The sequence below is a fragment of the Lissotriton vulgaris genome, chromosome 12 (genome assembly GCF_964263255.1).
Source record: "Lissotriton vulgaris chromosome 12, aLisVul1.2, whole genome shotgun sequence".
Lineage (NCBI taxonomy): Eukaryota > Metazoa > Chordata > Amphibia > Caudata > Salamandridae > Lissotriton > Lissotriton vulgaris.
This window is the reverse complement of record NC_141700.1, coordinates 600,686,506-600,708,323: the sequence shown is the minus strand read 5'-3', so window position 1 is coordinate 600,708,323 and position 21,818 is coordinate 600,686,506. Positions and strand designations below refer to the sequence as shown.

General features: G+C 42.0%; 1 protein-coding gene and 1 long non-coding RNA gene across 2 annotated transcripts in view; one reads left to right on the top strand and one right to left on the bottom strand.

Moving 5' to 3' along the window:
* Window positions 1–4,623: 4,623 nt before the first annotated feature.
* Window positions 4,624–21,818, bottom strand: part of GABARAPL2 (GABA type A receptor associated protein like 2) — a 115,256-nt gene continuing 98,061 nt past the window's right edge. The window contains exons 3-4 of the mRNA XM_086945468.1: window positions 13,197–13,369; window positions 4,624–5,229 (exon numbers count right to left, since the gene is read on the bottom strand). Coding sequence (XP_086801594.1) covers window positions 5,124–5,229; window positions 13,197–13,369 — 279 coding nt within the window. The 3' untranslated portion in view covers window positions 4,624–5,123. The remainder of the gene's footprint in view (window positions 5,230–13,196; window positions 13,370–21,818) is intronic.
* Window positions 5,092–20,321, top strand: LOC147677816 (uncharacterized). The gene is made up of 3 exons (XR_015302453.1): window positions 5,092–5,233; window positions 13,201–13,495; window positions 19,967–20,321. It is a non-coding gene; the product is annotated as an uncharacterized LOC147677816 (long non-coding RNA).

Genomic DNA, 21,818 nt, shown 5'->3' with positions numbered 1-21,818 from the left:
AAGCCATTGTATTCTTCTTTACTGTGACTGGATCAGGTTTCTAAAACATGCACGCTATTTTAAAACAAAGTAAGATGGATTGCTGGAGGCGAGCAGGATGTCCACCGAGCTATTAGCATCTGCTGGGGTTCAGGAAAAGTATCGTTAATAGATAATGAGGCCAGTAATGTAGATTACGCTATTGATCTCATCTCTTAAGGGAGGTCATTCCGGGCTCTCTTCTACTCACAGCCTTTTCACATCGCTTTTAGAATCCATGACAGGACTAAAGGAGTTTATTGTACCGGACCTAAACTGCACAAACACTGGAGGGGGAGTTTGCGATGCTGCGTAACGTGGAATGAAGATATCCTACAGCTGGACCAGTTCAATTCCAATGGGTTTATCCTTCGAGTCTTAATTGTGCATGGATTCTTTCTTTCTAAAGGCGGGAAAGACTGGGGTCTACAGGCGGGCACACTGCCCTTGAATGATCCCAGTCAAAGATATACTATACATGTATGCTGTGTGTAAGTGTTGGGACAAAGTAGCTCCCAGTCTTGTCCATTTTACCTAATCAGTTCTCTTTTTCCCCCAGTGAATTGGACAATCTAAGAGGCCGCTGCATACGCTCCACATTCCTGCCATACTAATTGTAGTCATAAATGGGCTCCAGTGCAAGGGGTCACCTAAAGTGAATCCCCATCCCATCATATGTCTGGTGGCAACATAATTATTATTCAGGTCTACAAGTCTTATTACCTGTGGTTCTATGAAGGACCATCCAGTCCCCTCCAGCTGGGTTCCATCGACAATCTTATGTGGATACTGCATGTTTCACTGTGGTTAAATGAATGATTATGGTAATTTGGGACACCATGTGCATGGACGCACAAGATGGTGGCGTCCCTGCAGGTTGCCTTTGACCTTTGTTGACCTCACCGTATGTGTGTACATTAACCCAGGACCGCTCCCCATCTGAAACCATTGTTACCCTTTGGGCAACAGAAGGGCTTCCTATCCCTTTCTTCTGCTAGAGTGAAACTCGTCCTCCCCCACTTCGTGGATGAACAGCTGTCGCCTAGATCCTATAGCCTTCTTTTGGGGCACGGTCTGGCTTGGATCAACAGAACATATTGGCAATTGCCTCCAATCTTGAACTCTCAGCTCCAATAAAGTGAAGAAACTGCAGATGCTTTTCACCTGGGGAGGGAAACGACTATCAACAAAAATACCCTTGGTTTGCTTCAGGTAACCCACTCTGGCCAACAAAAGAGGATTCAGCCAATACTACTCTACATTGTCTTGACTGCAAGGCGTTCTATGCATCAGCCCGCAGCAGATGCATTGGCAAAAACAGGACCACTGCTGGGTTTCTGTCTTCCCTTTCTGGAAATCCTTGTTGCTATAATATAGAGAACATAAAAAGTGAACTGCCCCGCAAAGAGAGATGTCCGACCATGGAAAATATAACCAAGTCCCTTCTGAGTATCTCATGAAACATTTAGTAAACGTCAAAAAATCAAAAAGTACCCAAAGAGTCCTGATTAGATAGGACCCCATTGGCCCTGGGGCTGAAGTATGCCTGTCACACAAACATTTGGGATCACATATCAGCCACAGAACGAGGTAGCACTTTCACTTTGTTGTGTATGATATAATTAATAGGTTTTTTTCTTTTTAAATCTGCCTGTAAATAAAATCTGTATTCTTATAAGTTATAGCACTGCCTGTACACAGTTTCAGCGCTATTTACTTTGTCATACTGCATTTCAATTTTAATCCCTACCAATCTCCTATGGTAGACCTTGACTACTCAACTTCACAGCTAGTCCATTAACTAAGAAAAGTAACTTGAATTCCAGTTAGATTGCAAAACTAAAGGTGACCCATTTGTAAACAACAATCCCCACATAGCATACTGCTAAGTAAACACTGGTGCGCATGTAACCACTCCTACTCATGTACTACAAAGAACACTGAATTTTAGGGCGCTTGAAATTAATGAAGCCCAATGTGCATCTACACTCAACCTCACACAATGTAGCAAGGCCTGACCTTAGACAGCACAAGCAATTCAGGGGAATGAGTGGATTCCTACTCAGAGAAGAACCCACCCACCTTATAATGCAGAGGGGTGGTCCCCGCCCCCAACACCGCCAAACAACACAACTTTTAAGCAAGGCTTCTAACTCATAGGCAAGAGTTTAATTTCTGTTCCTGTCACTTCTTGGAGAATGGCAAACACCGCTCTAGCTCAGAGAATGTCAGATGTCAAACAATATACTGTAGACCTTACTCTGGCTGGCTGCAGCTAAACAAAAGGCAGTAAGAAGCCCAAGTTAAGACATACTTAATAAAAATCAAGCTTATACTGTACAAGAGGAGACTGGGCAAGAATTAGCAATCAATGATACATTACCTAATTTGTAAGCAAACAGGCACATATGTAAAAGCTTATCATATAGGCAGGAAAAGCACTCCAACATACAGTATTCGTAGTAATCCAACTGATGATTCGTCCAGTAACGATTGAGGTCCAAAGTGGAAACAAGGTGTTCAGTACACAATTGCTCTTCATTCAAAAGAATCTTTATTATTTCAATAATTCAATGGATCAAATTCAGCCAGCCAACGCTTTTCGTTTCGGAGTACTTTTTCAAGGCATCATGTTAACACGTCAGTATCTTCTAGTGTGCCGAGAATAGGTCTTTTAGTTATTGATCCCCAAGTATAGGCGTTTAGCCACAATGTATCAATTGTATTATTCAAATATCAAAAGATTCTTCTGAAACAACAGCAATCGTGTGGCGAACATCTTGTTTAGACTAGGAACTATAGTCGTTAAAGGGAGAATTATCAGTTGGACTTTGACGTGGATTAGTATGAATCCTGTACATTAAAGTGCTTCTCTTGCCTACGTGATACAATTCGCAGTTTTGCTTGGCAAAAACCGGGAGTTGTTAGACCGCTAAACCCAAGAAATATAGCAACTAACCTCTTTCATGGTTGTGGCACTAATATGGGTAGTGCTGAGGTTCTGTGCTTCAGTTGTACTTTGTAAATCATTACATATATAAAAGTGCACTGATGCTGTATCACATGTGCTGCTGCAGTTTGTCATGCATTCTGTTTAATGTTAGGTTTACAGAAACCCAAAGTACTTTGGGAATAAGAGATAGGAACCTAGTATGATCTACACCCACATTTTTTTCTAATCCTTATAATAAAATGTAGAGAGGGCTCCAAGGTCAGTCACCATGTTAAGAGCTAACGTTATTACTAAAGGCTTCACCCACCATGAGGCGGCAGGCTTCATCCTATGGCTCCAACTTGCATTAGTTGATAATTTACTAGCAGTGCGGGCTTCAAACCTAATAGCAGAGCTCTTTCTGACCCTGATAGGGATCAATTGCAGACAGAAGTTGAGGAAAACAGGATCAAATTAACTACTACTTGACAAAACGATATATTTGTCACTAGCTTTAGGATTAAAAAATGTAAACGTAGGGGAATAATTTCACCATTTTAAGAAGTCCACCTGTTTCAGCTTGTATAAAAATGTCCAGGGTTGGGCTAAGTAGCTTTCTTCAGGGTTAAGCCCCTTTATTTAAATATCTGTCTCTCAACTACGCTAGTGGTGTCTGAGGTTAGTCATTTTTAATTCATAAAAGAGAAAGGATAACCGGTGAAGGTCACTCATATTAAGTGAATTATCGGTATATTGAACTAGTATTCTATTTCAAGCAAGGAAGTGCCTGAACGAAGTCTTTTATACAGTATGGCATGCTGTCCCTGTGCAGTCCATTTCAGAGCACTGCGCAGACGTCCATCCACTATGATGATGATTGTTTATGGGTACCACTGCGTACTGGAATCTAAGTTCAGTGCTTCTATCTGAAATATTAAGTTGTTCTGAAACAATGCATAAAAAAAAAAAAAAAGATTTACAATCTCCAGTAAAGCCTGTTTAAAGTAACCATGTGCCATAGAGTAATGGCACATGGTTACCTTAAACAGGCTTTACACACTTTCTGAATAAAACAGCAAAGAACACTTCTTCACCAGCTCCTTCAATGCAAGAAGTTACCAAGCCTCCCTGACTTCCTACTGTTCACTTTTACATAATTGTGCTCAGTTTGTCACTTCCTATCACACCCTTTCAGTTGTATATTTTTTTACATGTACTACTATTTACAATATCTATGAACCTTTGAATGTATTCATATAATTTCTTAAGTTATATTATTACTACCTTGAATATTTTTGTACATCAATAGTATTCTTAAATATCATTTTCTGTTTACTATGCATCTGTAAATGATTGCCTGTATGAAGTATTGTTTTTTGTAATTACTTTTATTTCTAAATAAACCGTTACTTGAACTTAAAGTAACCATGTGCATGAGTTGAGCAAGGGACACCTGAATGTGACTGGCACAGGCATACTCAAAGGTTCAGATCGGTCCTTCAGAAATCAAAAAACGTTCTAGAATATCTAGAAATAGCAATTCTGCTGTAAGTCTCTCACTCCAGAAAGAGGTTAGAGGCTAGACGCTTCTAGAAATCCGTAACTGCCCAAACTGCACTACAAGTAAAAAGAGATTGGGCCCTGACAAAAAAAAAAAAATCACACCAAACACATCACAGGAGGGTTTTTATTTAAATAGTTTTGTTTTCCATCTTAAAATTGTGAATGAGTAATGAATTAACAGAGTGCAAGACGGGCAGTGTTCTACTGCACCATGTGATCTAGGGATCACAGAGTGACAATCAACAGTTGTTTATACCTTCGGCACCAATTAGGCTATTACCTGAAAACATTATCCTGAACGAGGGCTTATAATAAGCGTGTTTAGTTGTCCAACCACCTCACTTCAATGTTCAACAACTTCATTAAATACATACTTCAGAATAGCAAAGCATCCGAGACGAACAGGTCGAAAACATACACCAGAGAAGAAAAACTAAAATTCTATAAGGTATTTTATCAGTCTAATAAAACAAGACATTCCAATAAATTTGTATATAAATAGTTATAAATGAATGGATACGTTAAGAGACAATGCAGGACCAGGAGAAAAATGAACAATCTATTTACAAGCCACAAAAACGATCTTGAAGTATAATGTGCAAGAGCAAGTTCAAGGCGTCAGTTGGGTAAGGCCGAATGTGTTCTCTCCGCTGTATGCCACATACAAAAACCCATCTTCATCTCGTTCCTTCTCGTACAACTGTCCCATGGTTAAGCTAGGTAAATGCAAAAAGAAAATCAGTTACAATTACAAAAAAGGCTAGCTCACTGGATATGGTTATGGGTAAAGAACACGAGGATCTGTTTCAGAAATCATTTAGGTTTGAAGCATAATTGTGAGATTAGGTTGAGTTTATTGAGAATATTCCAGAATCTAGGCACGCCATCTCTTTTCATACATTTCCTGCCACATGAGCTCAAAGTACTGGTCTAGTGTAAACTAAGTAACCAAGTGTAGACTAAAGGACCAAACCACTGGTGTATTATACATAAATATAGCAGCACAATGATGGCTTATGAACTAGATGGTCATGATGGGCACAGGGTGAGCATAAAACACATGGCCAGCGTCTGATAGTAGGTGATCTTGCTCAAGCTGAGAGTAAATAAGTTGGCATTGTTGGAGGGTAATAAAACAACTTTAACATTTGGACCCGCCCAGGAACACCCACAAACTCGAACGGTATGCTGTGTGTGCAAATATCGAAATTCCACAGTATTATAAATTTCTATATGGGAAAATTACAAGGGGAAATATCTGCAGTTCTTAATCTGTAAATCTTATTATTGTTTTGCCTACCTAAGTTGTACTAGGGTGCACAAAAACCTTAAAGAATGGTGCAACCATGTACTGGTGAGTATAACCGCCGTGGCCAGGGCATTAGATGATCGTAAATAAAGTAGCAGAGCATAGAATTAGAGTAAAACATGTTGTCAGGATTTGGGTAAGAAGAGGTTCCACTGTATCTTGCAAATTTAAAAAACATGCAGTCATGCTAGTTAACAAGTGGTAACGGGCAGGAGTAATTCAATTTGCCATATGATTTGGATACAGAAAACAAAATATTCAAAGATCTCAGATTGTGTAAAGGCTTTGGGAGTATATATATATATATATATATAGATTAAGGATGGAGAACATTTAGCAAATGTAAACAAAGAGGCCGAACACTGGTTCAATGTATACGAATGGCACAACAAAGATAGTAGTGGCTAACACATGAGCAAACTGTCAGCGAAAAGGACAAGATACTGGATCACTTTACACATAGTTACAAATGTACAGTTAGTGCAGTGGTCAGTCACTGCCAATCTCAAGGTATCGTTTCTTCTGGGTGTGCCCTACCTGAGAGTCTTTCTGTCATTGATGACTGGAAAAGTTTTAATAATTCTCCGCTGTGAGCATGGACCGCGGAGCACTTTTCGTAGATGTATTGTTCAATAAAATGTAACAAAGAGTGTCATTGTCCATCAGTCATTATGATGACTAAGAACCCGCAACTATTTACAACAAGGGGTGGTGAGGGACAGAGTCTCTGAATTAAACAGAATACTCTCACCCAGTCAAGAGATCAGGGCTAGATCCAACACCGTTTTTTAGCTCACTGCACCATCCCAGTTTCAGAACCTGGCTGTATGCAAATTAGTCTGTTCCTGTCCCAGTGCATGATGGGAACAGGGCAAACCAAACTACAAAAGCCAATTCTTACACTGGGAAGGAAACAAGCTACCGGGGACCGGTTTCTGGCATTTCAGCCTCTTCGGCCCGGCTTGCTTGAATCCTGATGGTGCAATGAGCAAGGGACTCACATCTGAGTATACCCTTCCACGCTTAGGGTGGACAAAAATATTTACAACAAGGGGTGGTGAGGGACAGAGTCTCTGAATTAAACAGAATACTCTCACCCAGTCAAGAGATCAGGGCTAGATCCAACACCGTTTTTTTAGCTCACTGCACCATCCCAGTTTCAGAACCTGGCTGTATGCAAATTAGTCTGTTCCTGTCCCAGTGCATGATGGGAACAGGGCAAACCAAACTACAAAAGCCAATTCTTACACTGGGAAGGAAACAAGCTACCGGGGACCGGTTTCTGGCATTTCAGCCTCTTCGGCCCAGCTTGCTTGAATCCTGATGGTGCAATGAGCAAGGGACTCACATCTGAGTATACCCTTCCACGCTTAGGGTGGACAAAAATATTTACAACAAGGGGTGGTGAGGGACAGAGTCTCTGAATTAAACAGAATACTCTCACCCAGTCAAGAGATCAGGGCTAGATCCAACACCGTTTTTTAGCTCACTGCACCATCCCAGTTTCAGAACCTGGCTGTATGCAAATTAGTCTGTTCCTGTCCCAGTGCATGATGGGAACAGGGCAAACCAAACTACAAAAGCCAATTCTTACACTGGGAAGGAAACAAGCTACCGGGGACCGGTTTCTGGCATTTCAGCCTCTTCGGCCCGGCTTGCTTGAATCCTGATGGTGCAATGAGCAAGGGACTCACATCTGAGTATACCCTTCCACGCTTAGGGTGGACAAAAATATTTACAACAAGGGGTGGTGAGGGACAGAGTCTCTGAATTAAACAGAATACTCTCACCCAGTCAAGAGATCAGGGCTAGATCCAACACCGTTTTTTAGCTCACTGCACCATCCCAGTTTCAGAACCTGGCTGTATGCAAATTAGTCTGTTCCTGTCCCAGTGCATGATGGGAACAGGGCAAACCAAACTACAAAAGCCAATTCTTACACTGGGAAGGAAACAAGCTACCGGGGACCGGTTTCTGGCATTTCAGCCTCTTCGGACCGGCTTGCTTGAATCCTGATGGTGCAATGAGCAAGGGACTCACATCTGAGTATACCCTTCCACGCTTGTCTCCTTTCTGGTAAAGAATTGGCTTTGTAGTTTAGTCTGCCCTGTTCCCATGATGCACTGGGCCAGGGACAGACTGATTTGCATATAGCCAGGTTCTGAGCTGGGATGGGGCAGTGAGATAAATAACGGTGATGGATCAAGCCCTGATCTTTGGACTGGGTAAGAGTGGTCTGCTCAATTCAGACACTCTGTTCATCACCACCCCCTTTTGTAAATCGATTTTGGCCACTATAGGTGTGGCAGGGTATACTCAGACATGAGTCCCTTTCTCACTGCTCCATCAGGATTCAAGCAAGCCGGGCCGAAGAGGCTGAAATGCCAGAAACCGGTCCCCGGTAGCTTGTCTCCTTTCTGGTAAAGAATTGGCTTTGTAGTTTAGTCTGCCCTGTTCCCATGATGCACTGGGCCAGGGACAGACTGATTTGCATATAGCCAGGTTCTGAGCTGGGATGGGGCAGTGAGATAAATAACGGTGATGGATCAAGCCCTGATCTTTGGACTGGGTAAGAGTGGTCTGCTCAATTCAGACACTCTGTTCATCACCACCCCCTTTTGTAAATAAGAACCCGCAACAGCCTAACATAGGCTAATTGTTTCCAGGAAATAAACTGATGAACCCTAACAAGCAGTTTCAGTCTGCAATGCGGCATCTGATGTGCATGTCAGGTGTGAAAGTGTATGGAAAAAATTGAAAAAATGCAGCCTAATAGGATACTTATACTCATCTTTCAAGATAAGCCTATCTCCTTCAGAGTCCTGGAGCTTGCCCTACCCATGACGCACTCTAGTAGCAGTTGGCCCACAGAGTGTTATTTTTTCTGGTCCCAGTGAGTAGGATCTTACAGCACATGTGAAGTTTCACACCTATTCTTCGACTAAAAATGTATAGCTTTGCTTTTTTCACTTTCACTTGACATCTTTAACATTACTCTGGCAAGTAAATTTGATCTTTTGCTCTCTCCTGACAGACTTCGACCTCAAAAACGCCTTCTCTTTGAGAAGTGTTCCTCTTATGGGAGGAAGAAGGCTGTCTCTACTGATCTCACATTCAAACAAAGACTGTGACACCTGGAAAAAATGCCTGAAAGAACTTTGAAAGACCTAGAGGGCATCAGACTCAGAGGAATAATGCAAAGAATTGGAGTGGAGGAGGAAAGGAAGAAACAAAAAGGGTTGGAAAGTCATCCTGTCATGCTTCCTTCTGAAAAAGCCTGCTCATGAAAAGGACTCCCTCAGAGGGAGAGCCAGAGAAAGGAGATCTTGAATGACATTGAGAATGACGTTGTCATTGTTTTCCCGAAGATCAGGGTCTAACGTATTGGCCTTGTTGCCGGCAGCAACGCATCAGACCTGCTCTACATCGAAGGTGGGTTCAACATCTACTGCATCACTGTCATGAAGAATAAGTCAAACATTTGCAACCGGAAAGACCTTTTATCGCAAAGAAAAACCATAGTTTGACATCAACAAAATGGCGGGTGATAGTGACATCTAAATAGGCTTTACTAGTGAGGTCAGCAGAATCCCCAGCACCGATGTCAAAGACTGATCACTAAACCGTATTGCACGTCTCAACGTCAAAAAAGCGATGCTATGGGACTCCCCCATCACCATCGAAAGGTGTACCATGACACCATATTTTTACTCCTTGTCACAGACTCCTATTACACTGGATCCTCATCCACTTCCTTTCAGAACACCAAGGCCAATAATCGCTTTTGAGGGCCCAGTTCAGATTCCTTTTCAGCTGTTGACTTCCAGGATGGTAAAGAACTAACTCCAACGCCTACTCACACATCTTAGTATGTTCTGGAGAGGACCTGTGATAGATGTACGATGCTAGGGATGTAGGGCCCTAGAGGGTTTTTTTTTCACTCACCGAGCATGGGAGTGCAATAATATTGGGTTGAGGTTTTTACGAAAAACTTAGCAATATGGCTAGCACCAGGCTGGACTTGACACTACTTTTGGCGCTGTTAGGCTATGCACAGGACATTAGCACTATTGATGGGGAAATAAAGAGTGGTGCCATGCTGGGTTAGGGGCAGCTCACCCAGTAGTGAGGATTGGGTGCATGATCTTGTTTGGGGCAATACACAGTCGCAGACCTAAAATATGCAACTCTGGCGCACCAATTTGGGCCTAAGTACACCTGGGACCCCTTGAGGCAACAATACCGGTTAATGAAAGACGGGAGCTCGAATACTGATAGTGAATAATTGCCAATATGCAAACCAGAGTTGTTCTGTAAAACATTGAACCTATGGAGTCCTCATATAGAGCTGCATGATACAATAGGTTTCTAGATATGCTGTATGCCACTGACTTTCACTCGTGACCACTCTGTTAATACTGCCACTTATGATTGTACACTTGGATGAACGGGACCGATGTAAAGTGTTGTTTCTACTGTAGGTTTTAAAAAGCAGAAATAAAAAGGTAAAAAATAAAATATTAGAAGAGTCCTTCACTTCTACCTACACAATACAGAGAACCTTCGAAGAACAAGGCAGCTATTTGTTAATTATGGCCAAATAAGGCATGATCTAGCCGCATCCAAGCAATCTAATGCTAGATGGAGAGTAGCCTGTTTCACGTTATGCTACCAACTAGCGAGCAAACCTCTGACCGGAAAACGTAAGGCTCACTCTACCAGAAGAAAAGCAGTTGCGACAGCTTGGATTAGGAATATACCAATTGCTGACATTGGCAAGGCGGCAACAGGAAAATCAATCCACACATTCAAAAGACTATTGTGGCGATTTAGACACCCAGGCTGATGTCAGAATCGACGATGAAACCCTAAGAAATATCTTTAAATAGAGAAACTATATTTGTCAATCTACACACTGTACAGTTAGGACTGTTTTATTTTATTCCTACTGCCCAACAGCCACCTTCTGGTGGATAAGACAAGCTTGCAACTGTATTCTAATACTTATGGCTATCAATGAAGATTCTATGATGCAGAAGAAATGGTTACTTACTTGTAGCCCCAGTTCTGCATCATACAAATCTTTATTGAACTCCTAAACAACCCACCCACCTATCAGGCTGATTACGGTTGGGGACTGGAAATCAAATCGGTCACCAATTTCACCTTGAGAATGAACTGACATGACTGTGAGGCACCTGTCAGAGTGCATTATGGGTACAGGAAGGCCTGTATTCTTAAAAAGACAGGACACTTTTTAAAGTAAGCCTATTGGGCTACTTTCTTTCCTTTTCATACACTTTTCAACCGATGATGCAATGCAGCTTGAACCTGCTCATCAGAGTTCGTCAGTTCATTTCCAGGAAAACAATTTAGCCTCTGATAAGCTATTGCAAGTTGCTGCTTATCATAAGGACAGATAAAGACTGACACTCCGAGTCATATTTCAGCAGACTATGATCTATGAAAGGTGCTCTGGGAATTCATGGATGCAGCAAGACTGTATTCTAATGATTATTACTTCAGTGAGGATTCCTCTGATACAGAACTAGAACTACAGGTAAGCACCCAATTCTTTTTCACCTCCCCGCATGCTTTGTTGACATCTTCCTTGATCCCTCCACTATGGGTTGACTATTTAGGTTTCACTATTGCCAAGACACTCTATTCCAAGCTCACATCAGTAAATCAGCCTCCTCGCGTTATTGCGAACTATTTCTGCAGCAGTGAACCTCTGCCATCCTCTGCTGATGTTTGCTCAACCACCAAAAGCCATGTTCTCGAATCACTGACAGGGGCTGTGCTATTCTTTCTAGTAGAGTCTCTTTGTCCTCTGAAGGTCACGCTCCATTCTGTGGCCTGCGCTATCCCCAGTGTTTACACATCCGATTCCATAATGTTCATTCCATTTGTACTGGTCACCACTGCACTGTAGATTATTTTAAAACTCGGGTGCACTAAGTAAGAGGGGCTTGCCCCTTGGGGCAACCTTTTTATCTGGCAGCTGAACTGCCAGTTGTGAGACTAGAATTAAGACTTTACTAAGCGTGGACATTCCCACGATTCTTGCTATGCAGGCCTTTTCCGGAGCCTGCTGTTAGACTTTCCTAACCCAGCACGGTTCCAAAAGGTGCTAACATCCTTCCCTCTTGAACATGTCTATACCAATCCTACTGATCTGTTCTATCGTGTCTGTCTCTTTATTTCTGCCTGCTTTTTTCAGATTTGTTGTTTCTTCAAGTAGCACTGTGAGTTTCATGCTTGCTTTCTGCATTTGAATACTATTTATTTCTGCTAAGTTTATTTTGACTTGGTGTGTGGAAGATCAACAGCCTGCACTATATAGATTTTGTGAAAAATGAAAAACAAATGCATTTTATTTATAATTATAAAGCACCCTCCACCGTACATGTGAACATACATGTGAACATCGGAAGACAGACATTCAACTCAACAGGGAAAAGTGAAAAAACAACAACATGTGAACCACTTAACAGCAAACATTGCAAACATTCATTTGTAACGCAGGCGTTGTTCATCAAGTGACAAGGAGGAAGAGGATGGGTGGGGTGGCGTAGAGGAGAAAAGGAGATAAGGGTGGGTGAGGCAGAGCAGAGAAGGAAAAGAAAAGACCGGGATTAGAAGAAAACTAGCTAGGCAAGGTGAGTCCAAAGTAACCTCTGAGGGGCCAGGGCAGAAGAGACGGGATGGTCAATCGAGGATGGAATGCATTTTCAGATATAATCAACAAAAGGTGTCAACCCAGATGATAGAAGGGAAACGTGGACAAGATAAATAGCACGTGATGGTTTCATTTTTTCTTGAGTTAAGTTTGGATTGGTTAATGTAGAAGCCATATTTTTTGTTTTTTTTCTAATGGTCTATGCATATTTTGGGTAATTTTGAGGTTAACTTTGGATTTTTCTTTAATCATGTTATTTATTTTAATTAAAAAATATGTATAGGTGAATGGCAGAGGTCTAAATGTACCACCTCTTTCCTTTAATCCATTTATAATTGATTAACAATACTGTTTCAGTTTTTTAATCTAATTTCTTACTTTTTTTTTTTTTTACAACATCCCTACGTGTTTTATATTTTACCCTTTCCACTATCTTAACACTAACCTGTGGTCTTTTTTTATTTTTTTTTGCTCACCATGTTTTTGTTTGTCCAAGTTATTCCCAGGTAACTGGACACCGAAAAGACGTCAAACGTTTCTTTTCACATGCTTGCAGAGAAATACGGTCGAATTACTCACATCTAACTAATAAAACTAGAGGAAGTAATAGCCAATGTCAAATGCCATGAAGTTAAAGGCCAAGGATGATTACAGTCATTACTAGCAAAGAAACGGAGATTAAAATTCCTCACCTAGACTGGGGGACAGTCTTGTCCACGAAGAGGAAGATCGCTTTCTCTGAAGGCAGCTGGATCCGTTTCCTGATAATCCACATAAACTGCGCCACAGTAATGTCAGAGGGAACAAGATACTTTCGCTTATCAATGTCTACAATCTGTGAGCCAGAGACCTTCTCTACTATCACCTGTAAATTGAAAAAAAAAACATGCTATATTTATTAGTGTAGAGGTGTGGGAGTCACAGTTGCAGATCCAAGTCAGTGCATTCGCTGTCAGCCATGCGTGTCTCCCCAATTTTAATACAAGGACAGGTAAAAGCAGTTCTTTTTTTTTTTTACAAATTTTTATTAAGCATTTTTCAAAATTATTCTCCGCATTATCCTGCATTTGGTTACAGCACAATCTGATTACATAGATATTTAAGTACATTATCATACATTTTGTGGCGCAAAAAAAAATCCTATGCATAAATGATACCCACATTTATACATCAATTGATAACAGAACAACAAATGAATAGAAAATGAAAAAAAGGGGGAAACATACAAGAAAAAGACCATAAAAATGCAGAAAAGAAGAAAGAGTCTTTCTTTCACTGAACTGGATTCATCCTACTATTTTTCCACTCCGTAATAGGTTGCCATATTCTATTACCTAAAACCTTAGCCCTCCTTCCTTTTCTTTCATAAATTGCTTTTTCTAGGTTGTATATTGACAGAAGATTTGCAATCCATTCCTGGAATGGGGGGGGGGGAGCTTTATTCAGCCAGTTTCTTGCTATACATAAACGATAGACTGCAAGTGAGACAAAAATAAACTCTACTGGCATATCTTCTGCCGTGCAACCCACCCCTAGTATAACTAACTTATCAGTAAGTTGGATCTTAAGGCTGAGTGATTTGTCAAAAAAATCCTCTATGGCTTTTTTCAAGGTAAACAATTGTGGGCATTGCGAAAACATGTGTATGATATCTGCTTCATTTGAATTGCATCGGGGGCATGTTATACCTGACGTGCCACCCCATTGTGCTATTCTGGCCGGGGTATGATAGAGTGAAAATACCGTCTTAAAGTGCTGTGATTGAAGAGTCGCGGAGCATAGCACTGTTCTGCCCAAATCCAAAGACGTCTGGAAAGTTTCTAGTCCTGACTCCAATTTTTCAGCCCATTTTTGTGAATACTTTGTCCTTTCATCTGTTTTATTTCCTTTCAGTTCTGCGTAGAGTTGTCTAATTGTACACTTATTAGTTATTTCTAAGTATTCCATCAATTTACAATGTCCCATTCCTGCCGGGCCACCATGTTTTTGAGTTAAAAAGCTCCTAACCTGGAGATATTTGAAAAAGCTATTGTGTTCTAGCCCAAATTTCATTTTTAAGGTCGCAAACTGTAACATGTTCCCCTGATTGTCCATTAAGTTCCCTATTTTCCCTATACCCTTATTATGCCAGTCTCGCATAGTGCCATCCCTAAAAATCTCCTCCGGTAATGAACAATTTGAAAATAGCCGCGTATAGTTATTAAATCTACCCAACCCCAGTTTTTTCGACACTCCTTGCCACACCCTGTAGGCTGCCTTCAAGGTCTTAAATCTTGTATGTTTGAAATAACTGAAATCTGTTGTATTTAGAAACCCATTTTCAGCCTCCTCCCCCAGCAATGTGGTATAGACATTATAGACATTATTTGATCCTGTCTCGATTTCTCCTGTGTTCTCTCTACCTTCCCCGCCTAGTAGCCCCCAGCAGTACTGTATTACAGCTGCCCAATAGTAGAGCCTGAAATCCGGCGCCCCCCAGCCGCCTTTATCTCTGCCTACCGTTAAATGTCTATAAGCTCTCCTTGTTTTTCCTTTGGCCCAAATAAATTTATTCAGAATCGCTTCTAATTTATTGAACCATACATTTTCGAAAAATAATGGAATAGACCTAAAAAAAAACAATACTTTTGGAAAAGTAACCATTTTGATTACATTAATACGGCCCATTAAAGTCAAGTGTAAGTTATTCATTCTTTCTGTGTCAGTTTTTATTTTTAGCAGTAGCGGGTTCATATTTATTTCAACTAGCCTGTCTAAGTCAGTTGTAATCTTGACGCCTAAGTACGTCACTTCATTAGCTACTCTTATATCCTGAAAGTTCACCCAGTTATTTTGTATAATCTGCGTTTTCCCTTTATTCAATGAGTATCCTGCAATATTTCCAAAGCGCACAGCTTCTTGTTCGATTTCTGAGATAGCCGAGCCAGGTTCTGGGGTAACCACTGCCACATCATCTGCGTAGGCAAGTGTTTTATACTCCTGTGTGAGTAATTTGATTGGAAGAATGTTGGTATTCTCTTCCAGTCTTCGCAGAAAAGGGTCTAGGTATAAGGCAAATAACAATGGCGAGGCCGGACAGCCCTGCCTTGTACCACGCCTTATACGTATGCCCTCAGTATAACCTCTGTTTACTCTTACTTTAGCTGTGGGCTCTAAATATAACGCCTTTATGGCCTTTATATATCCTGCTCCTAACCCAAACCATTCCAAAACCTTCCATAGGTACCCCCAGGAGACCCTGTCAAAGGCCTTCTCTGCATCCAAGAAAATGGCCGAGGCAGGGTCTCCTGTGGCACCTGTTGCGTCTAATATGGTAACCATCTGTCTGGTGTGTTGAGTGGTCCCTTTGCCAGGTATAAATCCGTGCTGTGTTGTGACTACCATCCCCTCAATTACCCTACTTAGTCTTTGGGAGAGAGCCTTGGAGTAGATTTTCGCATCCGCATTCATAAGCGTTATTGGCCTATATGAGCCTGGATCTAAGTGTGATTTGTTTTTTTTCAGAATAACTATAATATTTGCGCCGGCCCACGATTTTGGTACATTTTCCCCTCTCTGCGCGTGTCTTAAAGTTTCCAACATATCAACCCCCAGGGTATCCCAAAAAACTCTATAAAATTCCGCCGGAATTTGATCGGGTCCCGCAGCCTTCCCTGAAGGGAGTTTGGTTACTGCCATATGGATCTCCCCCAGCGTTAGAGTAGATTCCAATGTCTCCTTATCCTCCTCACCCAGTTCTTTGTGGGGGATATCCATTAGGTAGTTCTCAATCTCATCCTCCACATCACCCAAGTCCTGATCATATAGCTCAGAATAAAACTCCCTGAACACCTCCCTCACATCCGCTACCTTAGTCACCACGTTACCCCTTTTATCCCGGATTTCTTTAATTTCTCCCGCTGCCATATCTTGTCTAATACGGACTGCTAACATGTGTCCTACCCGTTCATTAAATTCATAACATTTCTCCCTTTTTGCCAAGTAGTTACTTGCCGCTTTATTTGCCAATTTTTCGCTAGTCTCTGCTCTCTTTAGCTCTATTTCCAATAAAATCTCTTCCAAAGGCCCCTGATTGATAACCGCCTGGATAAGCTGTTGTTCTAGCTCTGTTAAAACCTGTAGCCTATTTATTAATTCAAGCTTTTCTTTTTTACTCCTATGGAGAGTATATGCCAGTGTTTCCCCTCTTACCCCTGCTTTGAATGTGTCCCAGACCACTCCTACAGAGGCCGTACCTCTATTTATCTCCCAGAACTGCCTGATCCATATCTTCATTCTGTTAACGTAGTCTTCTTCTTTAAGCAACCCTCTTTCAAAGGTCCAATTGTATTCTTTACCTGCAACATTGGAATTCTGAGGTATAGTCAGCACCAGTGGGTTGTGATCTGAGAAAACCCTGGGTAGTTTTTCTATTTTTAGATTTGATACTAAGGTGCTGGAGGCTAGGAAATAGTCTAATCTAGCAACAGCCTTATGGGGTGCCGAATAAAAAGTACTACCTGTTCCCACAGGATTGTGTGCTAACCAGACATCGACCAGAGCATTATTGCCCATTAAATTAGTGATAGCTCTTCGAGTTTTCTTCTTGCGGTCTCCCTTCGTCCCCCCTCCCGGCCTACTCAACCCTGATAGCCCATTAACATTGAGATCTCCACATAAGATTACTGGCTCTGCCCATAATGCCAGCTCGACATCAAGTAATTCAAATAGCTCAGGTTCATCCTCATTAGAGCCATATACAGACACAATTGTATATCGTCCTCCGGCAGTCTCCCCTTCAATCATCACCCATCTCCCTTCCTCGTCCTCCTTCTTTTTCTTAATCACCATGATCCCTTTCTTTGCAACAATTGCCACCCCTTTCGTTTTTACATCTTGTTGTGTGTATGCTAATACTTCATACCCTAATTGGTCGATAAGGTATTTATCCTTTCCTCTCACATGTGTCTCCTGTAAGCATATAACATCCAATTTCAGTAGTCTACACATGGCTGCAACTTTCTGTCTTTTCCCTCCATCATTTAAACCGCAGATATTAATGGTTGCAACTCTTAACGCCATCTAGACTCATAAGGTAGTTCCGCAATTGTCATCCTTAACCTATCTATTGTCACCTGTTTATATCCACATAACTTCTTACCTTGTGCTGTGCATAACCTAGCTTCTACACCACCCCTTTCCCCCCCCCCACCCTCTCCCACCCCCTTGTCCCCCCTCCCCTTACAGGCCCCCCCCCTGCTACAGGCAAATAGGTCAGTCATGACCTATGTGTGGCTACACGCTGCTGCAGCGTCGCCTCCCTCTCCTGATCAGCCTGCCCGTATATTCCTATGCTTCAATATAACTTGAAATGTAAAGCCTATACTGGATCCGATTCCCTGCTTCTCTTTCCTTTCTGAATCTCCGTAATTTCTGCGAGATACTCGCCTGCTTTCACTTCTGAAAAGAACATTCTAACACGACCACCAGTGACAACGTTCAGCTTTGAGGGAAACATTAGGTATGCTTCAGAACCTTGACGTTGAAATGGGGTGATTAACTGCCTAAGTTTCCATCTTCTTTCAACGGTCGTGTGGCAAAAGTCCGGCCTCGTAAAAAATGTAATTCCATCAAATGATTTTTTTTTCTCTGGTCTGGCAGACTCCATAACTTCTTGCCTAGCTAGAAAATTCCCAAAGAAAACTAGCATTGCCCTAGGAAGGGCTTTCTGACTATTCTGACTATTGTCTCTTGTTTTCTTCTGCGTCAGTGGGAATCTATGCGCTCTTTGGATTTCTAGCTCCCACTACCAGTGCGACTCTGGGTATGCGCCTTTCAACAGTTTGACCATGAACCCTCTTGGATCATTCCCTTCCAGTCCTTCCTCTAGTCCCAGGAATCTTAGGTTGTTCCTTCGCTGACGATTCTCGAAATCCTCGAGCTTCCATTGTAGATCCTCTATCACTTTCCCTTGCTCCGCTTTAGACGTCTGCCAGTCTGTGACTTCGTCCTCCAGCCTACCGGTTCTTTCCTCAACCTGTACCACTCTTTCTTCCACCTCCTCGTATTTTTTATTCATCTTCCTGATGCTCGCCTGTATTTTTTTAGTATCCTGCCTAGCTCTCCTGCTCTCCAGACGAGCTTCAATATGCATTTGTTTTAGCATGGCAAACATCCCATCCAGAGTCGCTTGTGGTGGTGCTTCGGCTGCGTCTTGAGAGATATTTATAGAGTGGTTATCAAGGGTATCGCCTAGCTCTTGGTCCTGGTACATTTTGGAGGTACTGCCATAGTCCCATAGCAATTTCCTGTTTGTACTTGATGCGGCTCTATCAATGTCTCTGTCTTCTTATCATAGTGCGCCTTTTTTCCGCTGTGTATCTTTATTTCTCTGTCCGCTAATATGGGACCCTTCAGATTCAGGTTCAGACTCTGAGCCTAGTGAGAGATCAGTAGTGCTATCTTCTTCCTCTGAGTGCAGCGAGGAATCTGAGCCTTCAGTCCCAGTGTAGAATTTTTCTGCCTCTGGGGAGCGTATTCTCCTTCCTTTACCACCTTTAATAGCACGACTTTCTACGCTTTTCATACTTCCCCAGGTGGATTGCACTAGGGTATTACTGTCCCCAGGCGTAGGTGCAATATCTATTTCTAACAGAGCTTCCAACATTTGCTCATTATTGTTATTATTCGTCAGTTCTCCTACCTCCTCCAGCTCTAATGTGTCCGCATCTGTAGCAGCGTCTGTAGCAGCGTCTGAACCTCCCAGAGCAGACATGGAAGCCTTCTCACTGAGCGCGGCTCTTTCCTGCACGCACGCCTGAGACTCCGGTTGCCCGGCAACCACCGTGCTTGCGTCCTCGCGGTTACAGCGTTCAGCTTCCGTGTTTGTCTCAGCGCCCGGGGCCGCTGTGTCTTCCGTGATTAGAATCGTCGGCTGCATTCTGGCTGCAAAAGCCTCCGTAACTGTGGGCTGTCGACGATCTTTACCAGGTACACTGTTCGCATGCTTCGTGACCCCGCTGTCCGATTGACGGCGCTTCTGTTGCTGTTGTTGTTCCTTTGACACTGCGGCTCCCGCCTGAAGTGTACCCTTAGATTCAGCCTTTTCCTTTTCCTTGACGATTTTCTCTGTCTTTTCTCCTTTCTTGAGCTGTGTTTTTTGGATGATTCCACTTGCTACAGCAGTTCTTCTGCTTGACGCTGTTGATTTAGGGATTGCCCCTGTGCGATGTGCCATCCTTTTCAGTGCAGCAACGCCTTGGTTAAGCGTTTTCGTCAGTTTCACTTCGAAATAGCCTCGTAGGATTGTCAGTGCTTTCCTTATTGCCTCGGATCTTTCTTTACTGCTACGGATTATCTGGAAAATCAGCATATCTCTTCATATCTTCATATCTTTCCATACATGATGCAGGAGAGGGAGTAGGTGCGACTACCTCCTACAGCAGCTTAGCGGCCATCTTGCCCCGCCATGCCTTCCCTGCAGGTAAAAGCAGTTCTGTTGTGTAGCCTCAATTAGCCTGTGTTTTTTGTTACAACGTCAGCTTAGCGCATTTCTCCCCTACCAAGCAGCGAGCCATTCCTCCATTGTGGCCTGCTCATTGTTCCCTTTCCCAGTTCACCACCCGGGCGCCTGTCTCCACTTTCCTACTCAGCCCCTTCCTGTTCTTCAATATCGCCCAGTTTTTTTTTTTTTTTTTTACATCAGCCCCAGTTTTGTTAGGGTTCACCTGCATAGTGCTTGCGCTGTGGTTGTGAAATCTCTTGTATTTAATATATCTTCAAAGGGGGCTCTCATCAGTTCCCATAGCCGAATTACTGTGTTCACTCGCTTTTGTGTGGAGCTTTTTTACTTCCCCAGGTTGCACGCATTTACGAAACTTCTACTAAAGCTGTCCACACTGTTTAAGCCCCATTTACTGTCAAAATAAGATATCTTCCCAAAGAAAAGGCTAACAGCTTCTAACAGTATGCTGTAATGCTTGATTTTTATTACTTAGTTGTATAAGGCAGAAGCGATAGCCTTAGAACATTTGTGGCATTTCCTATTCATGCCTCATTACTATTCTTTGCACTTTTTAGGCATTATTGGATTGATTTTTTCAACTCAATCTATTTTGGTCATTATGATCAAATTCTAATTGCTGTAATAAACATTGAATGTTAAAAATAAAGTTAATATACAAGAGCTATGCTATATTTTACTACTAAACAGGTAGCCACAAGTGCAGTTAGCTTGCAGACAACAGGGCCATGATTTCAATGGTGCTGCAGGTGCAGTGACACCATGCCCACATGCTCCAGGCACCCCACTAAACTCAGCTTATTGCTATATTCTACAACCAAACAGGCAGTCACAAGTGTAGTTAACTTGCAAACAACAGGATAATTATTTAAATGGTGCTGCAGTTGCAGTGGCACCGGCCCAAAAGTTGTCACAACTTCACTAAACACCTAATATTGCTATATTTTACTACTAAGCAGGCAGTCGACAAGTGCAGTTACCTTACAGACATCAGGGTCATGATTAAAATGGTGCAGTGGCACCGGGCCAAAACATTTCAGTACTCCTCCCAACACCTAATATTGCTATATTTTACTACTATACAGGCATACACAATTGCAGTTAGAAGGGATTTGAATGGTGCAGTGGCACTGGGGCCAAAAGCTCTAGGGACCCTACTAAATGCAGAATATTGCTAAATGTTACTACTGAACAGGCAGTCACAAGTAAAATTATTTAGCAGGCACTAGGGCCATGATTTCAATGGTGCAGCAGGTTCAGTAGCACTAGGAACAAAAGCTCTAGGAACCTCTCTAAACACCAAATATCGCTACATTTTACTACTATATAAGCAGTCAAAAAAGGTCATGATTTCAATGGTGCAGCGAAACCGGGGCCCAAAGCTATAGGAACCCCTCTAAACACCAAATATTGCAATATTTTACTACTAAACTGACTGTCACAAGTGCAGTTACCTTACAGGCAATAGGGTCATGATTTAATGGTGCAGCATGTGCAGAGACACAGGGCCCAAAAGTTGTCAGAACTCCTCTAAACACATAATATTGCTATTACATCAATGTATTCTATTATTTCCCTCTTTCAGAATGTTGCTATTACATACCCGCACTTTACCACTAGTAACAGCACAATATATTACCTTTTTGGATGTAAACAAGTCATAACACTTTAATAGACTCTCTGTAACTTATATTGTACACCTACTTTGCAAGCTACAACTAACAAAAAACAGCTTATTATTAATCACACAGGCAAAACCGAATGCATTTATCAATGCTTGTTTTTCTAGTTGGGAGGGAGTGGCCAGTGGCCA